A 20,829-nucleotide genomic window follows, 5' to 3' on the forward strand; every position below is an offset into this window, starting at 1 on the left:
TGGTGGACCGACGATTGTAGGATCGCACGTAAAAACAGAACAAAGCGTGGGGTTTGCTACGCGCTTCTCCCACTGCAGAAAATCTTATCCACTTTAAAAAAGTAAAATCCGAAGGCAGGCGAACCCGCCGACAGGCCAGAAGAGAAAGCTGGCAGAAGTTCTTATCGGGCATCAACTCGTACACAGATGAGGCCAAAGTCTGGAGCAGGGTTATTAGGATAATAGGGCGACAAGCACAATCACTCTCTCTGGTAAACACACGAGGCGATACCCTGCAAGCTCAGGCAGACTCACTTGGGGAGCACTTTGAGGGCGTCTCGAGCTCAACCCATTATTCTCAGTCCTTTCTCAAATATAAACAGATAGAAGAATGTAAGCCAATAATTAGAAACTCCAGGCAGAATGAACCCTATAACCGGCCTTTCAGTATTGCCGAACACATGCAAAAGCACTGCACCGGGACCTGACAGAGTCATGTATGATATGATCAGAAACTTGCATACTGACACACAAGTTACACTACTCACACTTTACAACACTATTTGGGCTGCGGGATACCTCCCATCTACATGGAAAGAGGCGATTGTCGTTCCTGTCCTGAAGCAAGGAAAAGACCCTTCCTTGACAGCAAGTTATCGTCCAATAGCTCTTACGAATTGTTTGTGTAAGCTCTTCGAAAAAATGATTAATCACAGACTCATACACTTCCTTGAATTCAACAATATACTCGATCCCTATCAGTGTGGCTTCAGACAAGGGCGGTCAACAACAGATCATCTTGTGCGCATTGAAGGATATATTCGCGATGCCTTTGTACACAAACAGTATTTCCTCTCCATATTCCTCGATATGGAGAAGGCATATGATACAACATGGCGCTACGGGATCTTGCGAGATTTGTCGGGAATGGGCATCTGTGGAAATATGTTGAAAATAATTGAAAGCTATTTGTCCAATCGTACCTTCCGTGTAAAAGTTGGCAATGCACTGTCACGTCCCTTTACCCAGGAAACTGGTGTACCCCAGGGAGGCGTGCTCAGCTGCACTCTCTTTATCGTTAAGATGAACACCCTACGTGCTTCACTACCACCTGCCATTTTTTATTCCGTATACGTAGACGATATACAAATAGGCTTCAAATCCTGCAACCTCACAGTATGCGAAAGACAGGTACAGCAAGCCTTGAACAAGGTTTCTAAGTGGGCAGACCAAAACGAATTCAAAGTCAACCCCCACAAAAGTTCTTGTGTTCTCTTCACAAGAAAGAGAGGCCTGGTCCCAGATCCTTGTGTAGAACTGGGCGGACAACAAATTCCTGTAAACAAAGATCACAAATTTCTTGGTGTTATACTTGACTCCAGGCTTACTTTCCTTCCGCACATAAAACATCTGAAAGAAAAATGTCTTAGAACAATGAACTTACTTAAAATCCTATCCCACACAACGTGGGGTAGCGACAGACAGTGTTTGTTGAATATTTACAAGAGCCTTGTTCGATCACGGTTAGATTATGGTGCCGTAGCATATCACTCTGCCGCACCAAGCGCACTTAAGATGTTAGACCCCGTTCACCATCTGGGTATCCGTTTGGCCACTGGCGCATTTAGGACAAGCCCTGTTGAAAGCCTATATGTAGAGTCAGATGAGTGGCCACTCCGTCTTCAAAGAACAAACATCAGCTTAACATATTTTCTCAAGGTTCGCTCTAATAAGGAACATCCGTGTTTCACAACCGCTAACGACTTGACGTGTGAAACACTTTTTCATAACAGACCCTCTATGAGACTTCCTTTCTCACTGCATGCAAGAGAACTTTGCACGGAAATGGATGTCCCAGTTCTCGAGCAACGCTTAATGCCTCCAGCTAAGCTAGTACCACCCTGGGAGTGGCAGCTGATAGAGTGTGACACATCCTTTATAGAGGTTACTAAACATGCGCCTGAGCCACATATCAAAATGCATTTCTTGGAGCTCCAGCACAAGTACTCGTGCGCAGAGTTTTACACAGACGCTTCTAAGTCGCATGCCGGGGTGTCCTACGCAGCCATTGGTCCATCCTTCTCGGAATCCGGTGTACTGCACCCTGAAACAAGTATATTTACGGCTGAGGCGCATGCACTATTGTTGGCTGTGAAACATATCAGAAAATCAAATATTCAAAAGACAATTTTATTTACAGACTCCCTAAGTGTCGTAAAAGCCTTGAAGTCACACTGTAAACACAGAAACCCCGTAATAACTGAGCTCTATTCCATTCTCTGTAGAGCGTATATGTCTAACCAGCATGTCATTATATGCTGGGTGCCCGGACATAGGGGCATTGAGGGTAACGTTCTAGCGGACCAGATGGCCACATCCATTTCATTGCATGCAGTTAGTCCTACTGCTTCGGTCCCTGTCACAGATCTGAAACCTTTCTTAAGAAGAAAACTGCGAAACCACTGGCAACGTATGTGGGACGCAGAAGTAAATAACAAACTGCACGTGATAAAACCACAGTTAGGTTCTTGGCCCCCCGTAACAAAATCACGGCGAACAGATGTCCTATTCTGTCGCCTGAGAATAGGACACACATTTGGCACGCATAACTTTCTACTCACTGAAAATGATCCTCCAACCTGCGGTAGATGCGGGGAGAGGCTGACCGTCCTCCACGTCCTCCTGGAGTGTCGGGCAGCCGAATCTGAAAGAAGAAAACATTTTTCCCTAGCATACCGGCAGCACATCCCCCTACATCCCGTAATGCTACTCGGTCCAGAACCTTTATTTGACACCAACACAGTCCTAAGTTTTCTGAAAGATGTTGTCTTGCATGTTTTTAGCCCCACGTGTTCGTAGTGGGTCCTCTCTTCAGAGGATGCCGCTGTGATAGCTCTTTCGTATAGCACGCGCCTCTAGGCCCTTGTGTTTCAAGGGCTCCGGTGAGGCAGCAGTGCTCCAGGTAATTTTACTATCTCATATATTTTTTATTCTGCATCATTCTTTTACGATGGATTTTAATGTTCAAAGTATTCGTCATGAGTCATCGCCATAATTTTATAGCACGTAGATTTTACGCACTTTACAGCGACAATTTTTAGGCCAGTTTACAGCCAAGTCACATCTCCATAATACATCGTCAACATCACCACTTGTCATGGCGCTCTTTGGCCACACCTGGCCCTTGCGCCATTAAACACCACATATCATCAAGCTATAATATATAGCCGGTTATCAGCAGTACTCCTTTACATGGCATGCGCAGCTCCATTTTCACTCCTAATGTTAACTATAACATCGACTCCCCCTGTTTGCTCTCTGATCCAAACCGCTCTCTTCGTGTGTCCTTATATTACGCGTAACATTTTTCGTTCCATGCTGCGTTGTATTGTCTTTGACGTCTTTTCATGTTTTTATTTTTGTTACTCTTCAAGCCTCTTCCCCATCTTTTACTAGTAGCGGTAGACTGCAATGATTCTATACATTTTCAAAGATATCAGTAAGGAAACGGCCATGATAGTGTGTCCAGTATGCCCTCGAACCCCTTTTCATTCTTGTGTAAATTTTATTCTCGCCATCAGCGTTTCCCGTGACTGACTGACCTAGGAAAACGTACTCTTGAAATAAATTCTTGAGGCTGACTACCGATCAGGAATTCTTGGTTGTCTTGGAAGGCTATTGAACATTACCTTTGCCTTCCGTATATTACTCTTCAACCTTACTCGTACATTTTCTCATATAATGTCTTCAATTATTTGGTACAGTTGATCCCTAGCGATGCTGAAGATCAAGTAGATCTGCAAACCGTAAGCTGCTTACATAGTCGCTGTTAATCTTCGCTGCTATCCCTTCCCAGTCTAATCGCTTAACTACTTTGTCCAAGAATGCAATAAAATACGTGAGCTAGAACTTCGAATTCAAATTCATTCCGAATTGCTATGAAGCCGTACGAAGCGATTAGAACCAGTTCGAACAATTATATGTTTGGTCAAAAGGTGAACCTGAACCGAAACCGAAAATATGCCTAAGCCTAAACCCGAACCCGAAAAGTTTTCGGTTCGACATCCTGGTAGTCACGGTTATCTTTACTTCACGCGCTGAAGTCAGCGTGCCTGTAACTGCGCAAGCCAGACCCTCGGAGCAAGGACTCCCGTATGTGTAGTGCACATGGTCAAGTTTACAGTAACGTGTAAACATCCGTCTTGTGCCAGGGTCGTACAGTAGCGGCAGATGAAATCATCCTTGATAAAAACCTTCTAATTGCAGGTGACAGTAGTGGCGAGGGTTACCTTAGAGCCCGGATTCTGCTCAGGGAAACTTCGTACCCAGTGTCGCATGCCTATTTTTACATACCAAGCGTTCGCAGCTGTCTGTGCGGGCATATGCCCAGAGATACCCAGTACCCAAGCTTCGGACTAGGCATGACAGCATGCGGCAGCCAACATACCGTAATATGTAGGAAGGAGGGGGTGTAGAGAGCCAAAAAAGCTTCGCTTTTAAAAATATTACCAACGAGACAGCTGGGTAAGTTGAGTGCATCTACTTGCGCTGTCTTCAAGATCACTGCAAGAGAGGTTGCAACGGAGACCCTGGACCACTTAGAAATTCGGAATCTCCAAAACCTCCGCCCCTGTTTTCTGCATTCTCACCTAAATCACTTTCTTTCTTGCATGACTCAACTATTAAGTCGTGTCTTGCTTGAGTGGCATCCTTGTGAAGCAAGCCTTCCGTAACGTAACAAACACCTTAGGGGAAGTTTATTGCTTTGAGGTGAAACGTCTTTTGAATGGCTCAAAGGGCGCCATTTGGTTAAATTGATGTAGCGATAAGATGCTATAGCAATGTAATCTATATGTTTGCAACTATACTATACCCTTGCAGCTTACGTTGGTATCGTTGCATAACGAAAATGAGTGATTAACCAACTATGCACGTGTCACGTGCGCAGACGGAGCCACTTTCACGCCGCGCATCACAAGATTGGAGCCAAACTTAGCTTCGCGTGCGGCGCTCACGTAGGCGCTGCTCGGCATTGCGTTCGTCCATCCGAGCAGGAATGGTCGTGTTTCAGGAAGCTCCCTAAGCTATAATTACATTAATTGATCAACCTAAACCTGGTTTTCATCGCGAATCGTTAGGCCCACAAACGTGCATTATGTTGCACAAATTTCGTGCATGCTCGGCTATGCGTAAGCGAGAGAGGCACGAACCGTGGCGTCATTGGCGACAAATTTTCATACGTACCTGTGTCAATGTCATGTGGCCTATGTTCAAAGACGGTGGCATACGCACTCTGGCGAAGAAACGCTAAAACCTGTGCGACGTGGGCCGTTCATGAAGGTGGTTTGCTATGTCGCACAGATTGTACTGTAGCATTAGCTGCTGAAATAAAAGGACGGGGTATAGTGGGGGCCGATCGTGGAGGTCGTGCAAGCTAACAGTGTCTCAAAGACCCAGCTGACTTTGTACCAGCGTATATGCATATGATTGTGGTTTAATGGCGAAAGCACAGGAATTTGGTGCTGGAGATAAGACGGTTCGTCCTACCGTCAGGCCAGCATTTCTTTTCATTAACCGGAACAAGGCGACGCAGGATCCTACCTGTCTGCCTACCGCAAAGTACTTGGCATGATGCAATGACCCCCGTCACAGTAGCCCAGTGGCTATGAGGTTGAGCTGCTCAGCTCGAGGTCATGCGCTCGGTCCCTGCCGCGTTATCCGCACTTTGAAGAGGCCGAAATAAAAAAAAAATGAGAAGAAAAGGAAACCCGCTCACGCATTCAGATTTAAGCGCATGTTAAGGTACCCCAGGTGCGATTAATCCAGAGTACCCCGCTACGGCATGCCCCAAGAATAAATGGTTATCTCAGCGCGCAAAGCACCAGAACTTTTTAATGAGTCAAGGAATTCTTTGCATTAAAAAAAACAATGTGCTGCCGTTGGAAGCCGAATCGACGACGTCCGCATGACGCGTGCAATGTTCTGCCAGTTGGTGGTCGGTGTTTCTGCATAGACTCTCTTATTATCTCTGTACGCCTAGTAAATCTAGCCATGCACGTGTTATTCAGTGCAACGCTCGGTTATGGTAGTGGTTGTGGATTCTCTTCCGAACCACAGACGCACCGTACTACGAGAAGATAGGAGCAGCAACACGGGACAATAAGCACTCGCGTGCTAGACTGAGGATTTGAAATGGTCGAGATGAATCAGGGGAACTGGCCGGCTGAAAGACACGCATGACAAACGACCCCCATGCAAAACAAGAAAGAGGTTCACAGGAACATCAAAAGTTGAAGTAATTAACAATGCTAGAACAAGGAATGTCACTGAAGCCAACGTTTCGGCAAGATTTCTCTGCGTTGCGTTCCTTGTTTTACACTGTTAAGCAACCAGTACGTCTCTCCCGCCTCCAGTATACCTCGCTGAATAGTTGTTTATTACGATTACGCAACATTTCAGATTATTTGAAATTTGCACAAAAACTGCCTCACAGCGGAACACCCATTGCATATTCATCTTCCCGCTGATCGTACCCTGACGCTAATTCACTTTTTTGGTTGATGCAAAGTCCAGTTCTCCCTGCTCATTGCTTGCCGCACACCAACGATATTTCACAGACGGCGTCTTTCACAAATTACCATTGAGGAATGTGGTGCGCGTGATGAGGTTTTGCTTGAATACTCAGTTCTTCAACATATTCCTGCTGGTTTTGGGGGGCTGAAAGTGACACATGTACAGGTGATGCCACGGAATCCCGTGTTCGCTTTGGCACTAGCCGCGCCTGTACGTCACCGTGCTGTGCAAAATTATTTTGCATTGCGATAGTGGTGTTAACGTGCGTCATTGGATGCAATAGGAAGGCCTTAAGAGGAAGCTTTAGCTCGGACGCTCCTACCTAAATACATGTAAAAAGAGAACTCGAACCAGTGCACCAAATTTGACGCTAATCATCCTAGGAGACTTTAACGCCATGGACAAAAGCTGGGGATACCAAACAGCAAACCCAAAAGGCAAAACGCTAGCGGAGGCAGCAGAGAACACCGACTGCAACCTCCTCACAGACCCAGACACTCCAACCAGAATCGGAAACAGCGTTAGTACCGACACCTGCCCCGACCTCACGTTCATACGAGGAGCGGAACAAGCAGTGTGGGAGAACCTGTTAGAGAACCTAGGTAGTGACCACTACATACCCAAGACGCAAGTAACTTCGGACAGGCTAAGGCGTCAGCTGGGATCGGCAAAAATTACGGACTGGAGCGCTTTTCGAGACGCATGCGATAGGAATCTCGCCGAGAACGGGATCCAATCGATAGAAGAGTGGGGGAAAATGCTTATTGACAAACAGCGCAGGTACACCAAAGAAATCGCGCGAACGACGCAGACGCCCGAGGTAGACGCCAGACTGCTCAAGCTGTGGGAAGCTAGACGAGGGCTCACGAAGAGGTGGAAGAAACAAAAACACAACAGGAAGCTAAAGATAAAGATCGCAGAAGTCACAGCGAAAGCAGAGGAGTACGCGGCGCAATTGGCAAGGCAAAATTGGCAGCAATTCAGCGACTCCCTCAACGGAACTTTGAACACAGCGAGGACGTGGCATATCCTCAAGGCTCTCATAGATCCGACCAAGACCAAGACAGAAAACAACAAAACCATCGACCGGTTCATCCACCAGTTCGAGGGACAAGACTCGGAACTCCTGGAGAAGGTACGTGTTAAATGCTTCGGGGACACAAACCCAGCAGCTTACGCAGAGAGCTACCGAGGAAGAGAAAACGATAACCTGGACAGGCCCATCACGCGAGAAGAGGTCTACGCAGCGATTCGAAGCACAACCAGAAACATGGCCGTGCGTGCAGACAAGATAAATAACGCACTCATCCGCAACCTCAGTGAAGCGTTAGACGCAGAATTAACCGACCTTCTCAACAAACGCTGGGAAGCTGAGACCATCCCCGAGGAGTGGAAGCATGCAGAGGTAGTGATGATTCCTAAACCGGGCAAGAAACTGCAAATTGAGAACCTCAGACCGATCTCGCTCACATCGTGCCTGGGTAAACTGTACGAGCGAGTGGTGACGCTGAGACTGCAACAGTACATGGAGGACAGCGAACTGTATCCCCACAACATGTTTGGATTCAGAGCAAAATTATCGACCCAAGACGTACTGCTTCAAATCAAAGAAGTACTCGGGAACGTCCCCAGGAGCGGGGAGAATATAATAATGGCATTGGATATCAAGGGAGCTTTTGTCAATGTAAGCCACGAGGCTATTCTCACGGGCATGAACGACCTGAACTGCGGGAGGAGAGTCTACGGCTACGTCAAAGCCTTCCTTTCAAACAGAACGGCAACGATTGGCCTCGGAGGGCTCCGATCAGAGGAGTTCCTTACTCCAAACAAAGGGACGCCTCAAGGGTCGGTCATCTCCCCCACGCTTTTCAACATAGCAATGATTGGCTTGGCAAAACAATTAAATGAAATCGACGACATACACCATGCCATGTATGCCGACGACATCACCATCTGGGTTAAGACAGGCTCGCTCAGACAGAAAGAAGAGAAGTTACAAGAGGCAGCCACCTGCGTAGAGGACTACGTCAGAGCAAGAGGACTAGCCTGCTCCACTGAGAAGTCCAAACTCCTGAGAGTTTGGAGAGGAAAGCAAAACCGCACAGTCCCCACCAGCGACGAGTTAAAGCTCAACGTCTACCTCCAGGGGAAGCCGATACCGGAAAAGACGCTCATCAGAATCCTGGGGATGTGGATACAGTCAAACCAACGCTGCACCCACACCCTCGCCCTACTCAAGGCATCCACCCTACAAGTGGCCCACATGATCACGCGCATCTCACACAGACGCCACGGCATGCGAGAGGAGGACACACTGAAGCTGGTCAGAAGCTTGGTCGTCAGCCGAGTGGCATACAGCCTCCCATACTACAATCCCATCAAGAGTGAGGTACAACAGGCGGACGCGATTCTACGCAAAGCCTACAAAACCGCACTCCACCTTCCCAACAACACCTCAACCGAAAAGCTCCTAGCCTTAGGACTACATAACACCTTCGATGAATTGAAAGAGGCGCAACTAGTCTCCCAACAACGCAGACTACAGCAGACCCCACCTGGCAGCGAGCTCCTGAAGAAACTAGGCTGCGCCGATCAACTTCAAGAGATACAGAGGACAGAAACAATTCCGGATGAGTATCGCAACACACTAAAAGTAGCACCCATACCCCGGAACATGGATCCCAACCTACACAAAGCACGCAGAGAAGCGAGGGCTGAATACCTACAAAAGACCCTAGCACCCCAAGAAACGACGGTATATGTGGACGCAGTCACATACGCCAGAGCAGCGGGGCAGAGCAACAGCAACGCGGTAGCAACGGTGATCAATTCGAACCTACGCGAGATCACCAGCGCATCACTACAAGGCTGTACGATAGTCGAGGCTGAAGAAGCGGCCGTCGCTCTAGCGGCAGCGGAGGGCTATCGGTCTAAACGATCTCTAACAATCCTTACAGACTCGCAAACAGCGTGCCGCAACTACCTACGCGGCAGAATAGGGCACGGAGCACTCCGCATACTCCGCTCCGGAGACCACATAACACAACGACAAACAAAAGAAGAACCAATTAGGCATAATGGACGCCGGGACACACGGGAGTGGCAGGGAACCAAGAGGCGGACAGGAAAGCTCGAGGGTACACTTGTTACCGAGCATCCAACGTAGGCGACCTCGAGGAGACCGAACCTGTACCCCAAGACTATTCGGCAATAATAAATTACTACAAGGGCTGCAGAAAGCGGTATCCACCACCGCACAACTCCCTTAGCAGAGAGGACTCTGTCGCGTGGAGGCAGCTACAAACGGGCTCGTACCCGAACCTACACGTACTCAGCAAAATTTATCCCACACTATACAATGACAAATGCCCCTGGTGCCACGAAACACCCACGCTGTACCACATAACGTGGGCATGCCAGAAGATAGACGTGGTACCCGTTATACCAAACCCGAGTGCGGAGCAATGGGAGGGAGTGCTCTCCAGCGATCGCCAGGTCGACCAAGAAGGTCTGATTCGGCGAGCACAACTGGCAGCAGCATCCAGCGGAGCCCTAGACTAAGGGCGACCGACCGTTGTGCTAAAAGATGGACGATTCCATCTGAAGACCGCAGAAGACCAGCGAATCTAGAGCTGATAAAGTTTTTCACTCACTCACTCACTCACTCACTCACTCACTCACTCACTCACTCACTCACTCACTCACTCACTCACTCACTCACTCACTCACTCACTCACTCACTCACTCACTCACTCACTCACTCACTAACTGACGAGGTTTGTTGCATATAAAAAAAATGAAAATGTAGTGACTGTTGGTTTCCAATTTTTGAGTTAGGTTGTCAATTTTTTAATAAAAATTGGCAAAAACTGAAGATTTTCAAAAACAAAACTATCAAGTATTCAACTCTGTAACTCAACAATAAAAATGCTAATACGATTCTGTGAATTGCATTTAATAGCACATCTAAAGCGGACGAAATTGAAATGTTACACAGGAACATAAAAAAAATTTTGTAATATGAAAATGCAGCTTCTGCAGAACCTTTGTAAGCAACGTAACATATTCACGTAAGATGTAAAGTGAGATATTGAATTAGTACGCTGTGAATGATCTAATGGATGCCTTTTACAGAACCGCGATATCTGTTCTTGATGCTGAGCTATGAATTTGTAAACTTCGTGCTTCTATTCTTTTCAAACCTTCGAAGTGTTAAGAATAGTTTCAAAAATATTGAGGCCCTAAATCGAAATTCTGCTTCCATCAATCACTAGAATTTAGGTTTCTCTATCAACTGCAACAAATTTCATTAATATCGGTCCAAAGGTTAGCTCAGAAAAACGTTTTTGCGTTTTTCATGTATTTCAATAGGCCGCGTCGGAGTCGGGCCCGAGCTAAAGCTTCCTCTGAAATAGCTGGGTTGCACCTGCTTTTCAAGTACGTGTTGTCTACGAGCTCGGCAACTTTAGCATTGCTTTCACAGTCAGTGGCACTGTTAGTTTCAACTGGTTAAAGCCACTCATTTACTGATAATTTCGTTCGTTTACGTAGGATTCACGCATCTGCTTCGCTATCTACTGGCCGTGGCTGGTTTGACATACCTGCTAGAAAGGAAGGGTCGACGGTTCGAATACGTACAGCCACAAAAATACGATGACACTGTCAGCAACTGCGCCGTCTGTTCACCAGATGAATGGGCCAAGGAATGTCCACGTCCAAACCGTCATTTAGAGAAGGTGAGTGCGTTCTGCCTGAGTAGGAAAGTTGAGAAATAAAATTAAGTATAAAGAGAAGGAACCCACGGCAAGCTTTAAAAATGAAAAGTCCCAGCGCGTTTAACGGTTACAGAAATTAAGTGGGCCGTGTGAAGTTCTACATGATACAGAACTGTGAGAGCATCAAATACCACATAAATAAAGTAAAAATACAGTTAAATCAGAATTTCACGAGGTTGCACAAATGACTGTATTTATAGTGGCATAAGTACATATTGACTATGTAAGAAAGTGCAATAACGGCGAATTCACATGAGGAATGACTTGCCATTTCTGGGGCGTGGTTGCTCCGGTACCGCGAGCAGCAATTAGTAAACGGGCACCACAGGCTCAAGCGAACTTTCCCGTGGTTATCTCGCTTAGGCAACATAGCTCATGGTAGATGTAGGTGCAAATGAAGTACCTCGTTTCATTGGAGGCCTTAATACGACAAAAAAAGAAGAAAAAGCGAACGTGACAATGCATGCAGCTTTTTCCCTCAAAAATCGTTGTCTGCTATGCCGCGAGTGTTTTAAATGGACGCTACAGAGAAACATAATGTGGGCAGTATTAGTAAACTGCACTCCTGCAAAAGCAGAACAGCGACTGTCATCATGAGAGGAGGCTTATAAAGTCAGAAAAGACTCAAACGAGAAGTAAGAGTAGTGATTTTGAGCCCGGATGTGATGCTGGGGCCCAGTCATTTCTATATTTTCTGACTGCATACTGGACTGTTTTATTTCCAGGAACCAAGTACATATTTTGTTCAACTTCGAAACTTTCTAGAGCACCGCATTGACCCAAATACAAGAAAATTGCATGACATTTGTGACGTCATATCGACATAAAGGCACTTAGGTTCGGGCGCTTATTTCAAGAAACGGAAGGTAATCTTTCATATCCTTTGAATAATCAGCCTTCCACATTAAGATATAAATAGGTAAAGATTTTATAGCACAATTTATTCATACAACTTGCCAAGGTTGAAGACTGGGCTTGTTGGTATAGAATACTAGAGGTTGGATTGCTCAACATTTTGACGACACACACTGATGAGAAACACACAATACAGAGCGCTAATGCTCTGTGGTGTGTGTATCTCTTCTGTGTGTCTCATCAAAATGTTGTGCAATCCAACCTCTAATCGGTCCTACAAGCTGATTTAGTGTTTCTTTTTATTGCCCCCATCAATTCTTAATTTGTGGGTTGAAAAACGAGTCGCGTCTTTCCACAATTCGAGCAACTAAAGAATTTCGCGTTTAGAATATTAGTTTGTTACTGTAAGGACAATTTTTAACCAGTCAACCAGATCCGCGAATTTCAGTAGGTGCTTATCCAGGCTTTGAGATATGAAACCTCTGAAAGGCTTCTTGCGGCAACTGGTTATCATAATAGTGTAGCGCCGTGGTAATGAAACCAAACTACCGTTAATGACACTCATTCGGTTTAGCAGTCCCAAATTATCAGGAGTGACAAAAAAGCAGCGGCTACTTTTCTTTTAAAGTACTTCATTGCGACCATTGATTGAAACACGAATTTGGCTGTACCACCTGTCTATATTGCATGGGAATTCGCTTATTTGAGCTAAGATTATGTTTGAAGGCAGCCCATTAAGTTTTTGTTGCCAATAAAGTAGCACTTTATTGCGTTAGTGACACCGCGGTCGAAAAGTCAAGGTGTACGTAAGTGATGTTTCGGATGTTTAGAGTACTAAACGCATGATGATCTCTATGGAGAATTCTGTGCACTACTCGAATGTCACTGCCGTAGTTCCGACGATAATTGAGCAGGTTGAAATATATGTGCTGTCTTCCAAGGAATGATGACATGAATTAAGAATATTAGTGTACCGTAAATGTAAGAACGCTATACGTGACTCAAAAGTGTAACGACACGTAATGGCGCAAGATGCAAAGACAGTATTCTAGTCTTTCATTGAGACGAAGGTGCGCAAATAAACGTTGTTTATTGTGATTGTTTTTTTAGCGCATAATGAAAATGTTTCCTCATTTTTCGTCTCTGTTATGATTACGTCAGTAGTGTATCTGAGATTTAGGAATAACCCGGCCCTAAATGGGGCCGGCGGCTGTTTTTATACATTAAAACAATAAATAAAGTGTTACGCATCAACCTTACGAAATAGCACTGTTACGAATTGCGCGTGACATAAAGTTTTTTTTTTTTTTTGCTTTGCTACTCCACTACTTTCTTATTTAAAGTTTCTGGTGAAACCTTCGGTGCGCTCTTTTCTCAGTCGCACATAATTCAGCTAAGATAAAGAAGAAACAGCAGACTAGGAATAAGAACAGCAACAAAGCCATTTTAAGAAATTCAAGCGTTGATAAAGAACGCTCCGCTCCGTGCAGGCAGAAGACCGGGTCCTCTTCTACGGTGTAAACTCGGAAGGCTACCGCCTGGCAGTCAGTGTGTCGCGCTTTCACGATCACATGGCCGAGCTGTGGCTTGCCCTCTACGCCTCGGACGGTGCTCGTTACACGCTACCACTCACGCTTACGCTTGACCGGAGCACAGGGAGCAGCTTCTCTGCAGCTGGCCTCCGCCTGCAGTGCTTGGCTCCCAACCGCCGTTGGCGCGTGGCCTTTAACGGCCTGCTCAGGTAATGCTGATTGTAGAAAAGTTGTAAACAAGGGCTTAACACAAACATATTGAACTACGTCAGATATCCGTGTGAAGAGCCGTGTAACCAGAGCACAAAATGTGGAACCTGGGATGTATTTTAAGAAAGAATGGGAAGTATTTCTCGTTTCTTCTTCGCCCTTTAGGAAGCAATCTACCGCTGAAGATGCGCGATCGGAGGAAACAGAAGTACACGTCAAGTTCGGCTTCATGTGAGTATTTCGAGAGAACTTCTATGCTAAGCATGGTGCAAAGGCGTCCTCTGCAAATTTGTCGTACATAACTTACTTCTACTTTCCATATGGCGAACGAACAATCCCAGTTCTTGGCGGCATTAGAAGGTGTAGCAGCTTGTATTCGTCTCAAACTGCTTTTTAAGCAAGCACGCTGGGAAAAGATAAATTTTGGGGTTTTGCATACAAGAACAACTATCATTTATGAGACATTCCGTAGTGGGGGACTCCGGAAAGGGGCACTGTAAAGTTGCCAGCGACGAAATTACATTTTGGCAATTCTTTCCGTGCTTTGCAATAGTGGGCATGTCTGCTGGAACACAACCTTGCGCTGTATTTGGGGCTACTGGTTATTGTACCCACATGTGTTTCTTTGTTGAGGCGCTAAGGTTCGATGCAAGCGTGCAGTGTATGAAAAATTTAGATAAAAAAAACTATACCTAGGTGGGCTCACAACAAAAACGTGGCCCCATATATTCAAGTTAATGGCCACGTTGGGCCCATCGCAAGGAGAAAGCGCCGCCAAAAATTCAAATTAAGCAAGCCGCTTACGATAAATACTGCGTTTCTGAATGCATAAGAAAGCGCACTTTCCGATAAATTCTCCGACTTCTTACAAAGGCGGTGTTTTGTCGTCTTCTTGGCAACGGTTTCGCACATTGATTGATGAAAGTATCCAGCCCGTTACAGATTGGTAGAACACATTTGGGTTTTTGTCTTTAAAAGAACGTTTGCTTAGCGCGGTTCCAAGTGCACAACACATGGTCTGAACACTAGAAGTCACTTTTCGGTGACAATTTAAAAGAAATAAAACGGATCGAAAGGGTGCCTGCCGAATTCCTCAGGGGTTGGCGGCGGTAAACACAGGTTGCAACCATGGTAAAAGCTCTTTTATGTGCGACAAGCTGTTGGAAGTCTACAGGAAGTCTGCAGAAGTCTGTCACGTCGTAATTATGGTCAAGGACACAGTGGAAAAACTGCGAATGAGAAAACTAACTCTCTATTGGACGAACCATTGCACACACAAAAAAAAAACCAAACAAAGAAAAAACAGGCTACACTCAAAGTACAACGATAGTTGCGAGCACAGTAGGTGATCATCGAAATCTGATTTGCGGGTCAAGCGTGTCGGCTTTTATACATGAGTCATCGAATGTTGAGAGTAATCGATGCTGTCCGCGTGTCTTCCACAAAGTACCACACAGTTCGCGTCGCACGCAGAATCAGATAGCACAAGGTTCGGTGACAACAGACAACGGAAAGAACCATCGATAGCGTATACGAGAAACTTCCGATCCATGCACGGTCGTCCTACGCTTAGCGCTAACGTTTAACATTTGTTAGCCGGTGAAAAGCGGTCGCCCGAGAATGATAAACAGGTACACGTGTCACTATGTGAACTGCTCTGAAACAACGCCTATTTATCAAATGAAGTGCTATGTCCTATAATGTCAGGAAATTGTATGGCTGTGTTAAAATGTATGAAGGAGTTAGCGATCGAAGAAATTTATTGCGGGTATTGTGAAGCATACTCTTTTTTAGTTCATTAACGCTTTAGTTAACTAAACCCCTACACTAAACATATTGCGCTTGACCTCACATGAAATATTAAAAAAATAAAGACCTATAAGAGCTTAGGTGAAACATTCATCTGCTCCAATTTTACCAAACATACCTGCTCACGTAGTTACACGGACCTCTTCGTGAAAATAGGCATCGATTTCGGAAAAAGTTTGGCTAATGCCATAATTATTGCATTGCTTTGTGATGAATCAATACAAAACGATGTTTAAGTGCGTGGCACCCCTTTGGCGTGGCCGTTTATAGTAGGCGAGCGTTGCCAAATTGTCCAACGTGGGGATGTCTATGCAGCTGGTCGACAGTGTCGCATACGCTGGAGCAGCCGGCTGAATTGTCGCCAGCGCTGCTGGCAGACAGCCTGGCGGAAATGCCTACCTTGAACATGCTGCGTGACATCAACAAGTAGGTGAAGCGTACTATCCTTTCATTAAGCGCTGTTTCACTCTTCACAAGCACGGGCATAACAAAATGCAGTACCATATGGGAATAACGCACTTTTCCTACGTGAAAGGTTGGCTGCTGAAATGGACCAGTACGATCAGGCTGGTATGATGGCTGGTGAACTGACCATTGCAGACCAGACGAGAGAAGTCTTCTTGTGGGGTTGCAAAGTGAGAACACGAGGTAAGCATCCGTTGCGCTTGTTTTAGGAAAGAAAACATTCACGTGGCTGTAAACCACTGTCCAGGTCTCGCGCATGTACAGATAATGCAAAGGATCATCCAGTAAAGCCTGCAGAGCGGTGCTGTAAAATAGAACTGTGCCAGTCTACTTGTGTGTGTGTGTGTGTGTGTGTGTGCGTGTGCGTGTGCGTGTGTGCGTGTGCGCGTGCGTGTGTGTGTGTGCGTGTGTTTGTGTCAGCAGCACAAATGAAGAAACCGTTTTGGGGGGATAAAAAGTATCTTGAGATTAAAATTGAAGACGACGCCTTAACAGATCGTGTATTTTCCAGTCTAAAGCAATATTATAAAAACAGAAATCTACAATTGTACTCCTCCAGCCGACGAATTTACTTTTTGGCGAGTATGTTAGAGAAAATTTTGAACATTGAATATTTACGTTTGTTTGGCGCTGACGATTTGCGCAGGCGTACACTCCTACGCATGAATTCCTATATGGCTTTACCCTAGGGGGACTGATGACTTTGTATACGTATAACAACAATTTACGGACACATATTTATTGCGTCCTCCTTTTCTTATATCCCTGATTTGTCACAGCTATGGAGCCAATTCTATGATTATACCATTGATAATGCGTTGTAGTCCGCACTTGCAAAATAGAACGTACTTGTTGCTCTATATTTTCGTTCCCGCTGCCTCTTTCAGTTTCCTCTTTCACGATGAGACTGCGTATCCTAAAGGGACGTCTACGTGCTGCTTTTTTTTGCAGATTTCGTAAATTAAGCCTGCGCTATCAACACGTTTGTCTCATTTGTCACATTTACATTTTTCCAAGTTTTATTTTTTGTGCTTCAGTTTAGTTTCATATTCGTAAGCACAAATTGCTATGTGCATGCAACACATCACAGGTACATGGTTTTCTTTCTGTCCTTTTAACGGTATTTTCATGAAGATAATGTTTTTCTTTCCATGGAAAAAATTAGGTATGTCTGCGTGAAAGCCGTGCACTTACGGCGGCACGTTTGGGTGGATCCCCTGCTCAATATAACAAGTCTACCCGAACTTTAAAAAAAAGAAATGTCACACGGGTCAGACAGCTGAATTGTAGTCTTTGCACTGGATTACTCGAAGAGGTGAACATTATTTTCACAAAAATAAATTTACCCATTACGAAAAATTCACGTTGTATATAATTACCTTACTGCACATATTGAAATTTTAATAATTGTAGCCAGTGGGCTTTCTTGAAAAAGTTTTGGAATAGCAGTGCATTTTCCCCGCAACTTTGAAAGCACGTATCTCGTAAGTGGTCAAATCTTCGTAATTCATTCTAAGTGTTTACGACTAGCAGTCTCGCCGGCTACAATTGGAAAATAAAATAATGTGCCTGAAGCAATTACATAAAAACCTGATTACTAACGCTTTGTTATATTGTTAATTATTCGTTTGGCTTATTAGTTTTGTTTCGATGTCCCATGTAATTAGTTGAGTGCAACAATTACTAAGTATACTTTTTAAGATATGCCCGGTAGAATCACCAGATTTATTGGTGCAAACTATTAATCATTAAAACTAAATTTGGAGGAAGCTTAAGCTTCGCCTTTGAGAGTACGATGCGGTAGCATTCATAGATCCCTGGCTGCTTCTCACGCTTCCCTACAGCTGCAGCGTATGTAACCGTAATGTTTACCGGGAAGCGCTGGCCGCGGAGCGCTATGCACGAAGGCGGGCTTTGTCGTAGAAACGCGGCCTCTTGTGTGGGCTGCGATGCGGCGAAGCGCGCACCCGTTTGAGGTATTGCAAGGAACCGGGCGCGCCGCTTCATGGGCCCCGAGACATCCGCGCGCCGGCGTCCGCGAATGGCGGACGCCGGAGCCAGTCTGTGAGTTGTACAAACGATCGAAAAGGGGTTTCTTTGGGTTTTCACGCAACACAACTATGTTTACTCGTATGGTCAAATTACAATCCGAGAGGTAAGATGTCTGTAGCATGTGTGTATGTCGTAGTTTACAATTTCCGCGCGTATTTTAGCTTGAGAAATTCAATTAGTTCAGTACATTCCTTGCAGCACACTGATGACCCGTGGTATGGGTTGTTCAGAAATGAAGAAGGAGTCGCTGTAAACACGAGGCGCCTCTCACTTTTTTTCTGTAGGTACTGTCCTCGATGGCCCATACGAGGAAGATCACCATTTTGGATTTCTCGAGGTAATACGCACTTCCTTTCGTGACCACCGACCATAAATGCGGACGCAGATATAATCAAAAAAAGGAAGCTCATTATAGTTTTAATTAAGGAAGAAACCTAAGGTATAATTGGAACTGCAGCAGGCGGTGCTTCCCACGCCGCATCTACGCATTCGCCACACATTTCGTTCTTGTTTTCGTCTTTTCGACGTGATATTCCGTTTCCGCGTTTCTACGGAGTACGGTAGCCAAATAAATGCTTTTCGGATACATATAATTGACTTCTCACTTACATTTATCTTGATCTCCTTGTATACCATAAATATTGTACCATCGAGCTAAACACTCGACTAAACCCTCAGAATATTATGTTCTTTAACTGCAAGTCTGCAGTAATATTCAAATATTTCAGCTCAACTGTACATTTCTTTCATGCCTTTACCTCAGGTTTAGCTCAATGAAAAATGAACAGCAGAAATTATGGACAAGAACAAACAGCGCGTGTAGCGGCAGCATGCACAGAAAAGCCAAAGAAGCGCGTTTTTTTTTCGCGCATAAAGCTAGACATTTAAAATTTAGTTGACCGATTTAATTCAACTCGTTCCTACCCTCATGGTCATAACACTACAGACTTCCGGAGCCAAAATTTTGTCCCCTACTGATTAAAAATTGCAGCATGCGGAAAGTAGTAAATGTCGAATCTAAAATATAGATTGACGTGATGATAATGTCGTGCCGCACGTGAAACGTGGAAGCTGGTGTACATAGCATCAGCGCTCGACATTTATTTTCTCCAACGAGAGGTATGCAAAACAAGCATAAACTTTTCCTAAGGTCGTTGTTAGCAAGAAAGTGGGTTTCCAAGAGTGGTGCATTACAAATCTGTCTACGCCAGTGAACGCCTTCCCGCGCTATGGCGAATCGCTTGGCGCCGCCTGATTTAGTTTAGAGTGGTGAGACAAGCGTGCCTTCGTTCGTTTTATGCCAGCATAGGTGCACTCTATTGTCGTCCAGTTGGTGGTTAAATTTGCTTTAATGACACATGATAAGATCCGTGAATTCTTTTTTTAGCTTTGGAACTCGTACAGTGATACGAAGCTAATTGTGCTGTGCGTCGTGGCATTCCTATAGGACAAAGAAATGAACCGAACTGTCCTATTTATTTAAGTGATTTGCTTGCACCAACTAAGCTCAGAATTTTTTTAAAGTATTGCCAACTCGCTAAATTTCGACTGTTGAACGAGACTTATTTGGTATGAGGTATTTATTGACAATCCCCATTTTCTCATCTCGTTTCGTTATAGGAAATGGATTGCTGTGGTAGGAAAAAATGATGTCACTGTTTCTCCCCCTTTTGCTTAGCAGTCATGTAAACGTTTCATTTTTTTCACATTGATCTAGTGCGAAAAAATATTTGCTGTGTCTGGCCTGGACATGCGTCCGAATTGAAATCACGTGAAGCTCAGCCTGACTGACCTTTGCATTATGATGAAGTGCACGCAATATCGTGCAGCTTTTTTGTGACCTTCTTTGCAGGACGGCGACACGTACCATTTGGCTCACTCCAACGCCTATGGAGGAAGAAAAGGGTCAGTTCAATACAAATGCTAAACAATTAGGTTTCGCACTCGCTCAGAAACGCGGATTGCAAACAGAACAAAAATAGTGCTCGTGTGACCGGCAAAAGTCGATAAACTTGCATATTTTGCTGCAAGTAACAGGCAAACTGCACAAGCAACTTTCGCATGGAGAAAACTAGCTAGCTTTATCACTACGCTAGATACGCTGATTTCTGTGCAAAGCATTAATAAAATGTGCACTTGGGCTTTCGTCTTGAAATCTTTTGCATTATCTCATATATATATATATATAGGGACCCGATTTCTTATTACTCATGACATGAGTGACCAAACAATGGCACAAATGACCGCAAAGACGATAATACTTGTAGTTCTCAATTTTATTTAAAGAAGTTATAAATGGGTGGAAATGAAAGGGGATGAAAAAACAACTGACCGCAGTTGCCATAGAAAACCATGTCTTCGTTTTACGCGCGTGATGCTCTTACCAGTTGAGCTACAGCGGCGTATTGGGAGTGTTACTCCCAAGCCTTGGGGCTTACCTTGGGAAACTAACCTTGAGAGTGTTAGCAAGCGCAATCACTTGCGGCCTTGAAGGCGGATGTGGAACATCCTTTCTGTTGGAGGCCTCACGTCTACGCGAACTTTTCATGTCAAGGCAAGTGGTCAGTAAACGCACACAT

General features: G+C 45.0%; 1 protein-coding gene across 1 annotated transcript in view; it reads left to right on the plus strand.

The window, feature by feature from the left end:
* The window catches only part of LOC126540570 (rifampicin phosphotransferase-like), a 148,655-nt gene that overhangs the window by 18,783 nt on the left and 109,043 nt on the right, over positions 1–20,829 (plus strand). Inside the window, exons 2-8 of the mRNA XM_050187408.3 lie at positions 11,104–11,288; positions 13,673–13,923; positions 14,090–14,155; positions 16,049–16,159; positions 16,269–16,381; positions 18,535–18,587; positions 20,103–20,155. Of these exons, the coding sequence (XP_050043365.1) occupies positions 11,104–11,288; positions 13,673–13,923; positions 14,090–14,155; positions 16,049–16,159; positions 16,269–16,381; positions 18,535–18,587; positions 20,103–20,155 (832 nt within the window). The remainder of the gene's footprint in view (positions 1–11,103; positions 11,289–13,672; positions 13,924–14,089; positions 14,156–16,048; positions 16,160–16,268; positions 16,382–18,534; positions 18,588–20,102; positions 20,156–20,829) is intronic.

The sequence above is a fragment of the Dermacentor andersoni genome, chromosome 2, assembly GCF_023375885.2.
Source record: "Dermacentor andersoni chromosome 2, qqDerAnde1_hic_scaffold, whole genome shotgun sequence".
Taxonomy (NCBI): domain Eukaryota; kingdom Metazoa; phylum Arthropoda; class Arachnida; order Ixodida; family Ixodidae; genus Dermacentor; species Dermacentor andersoni.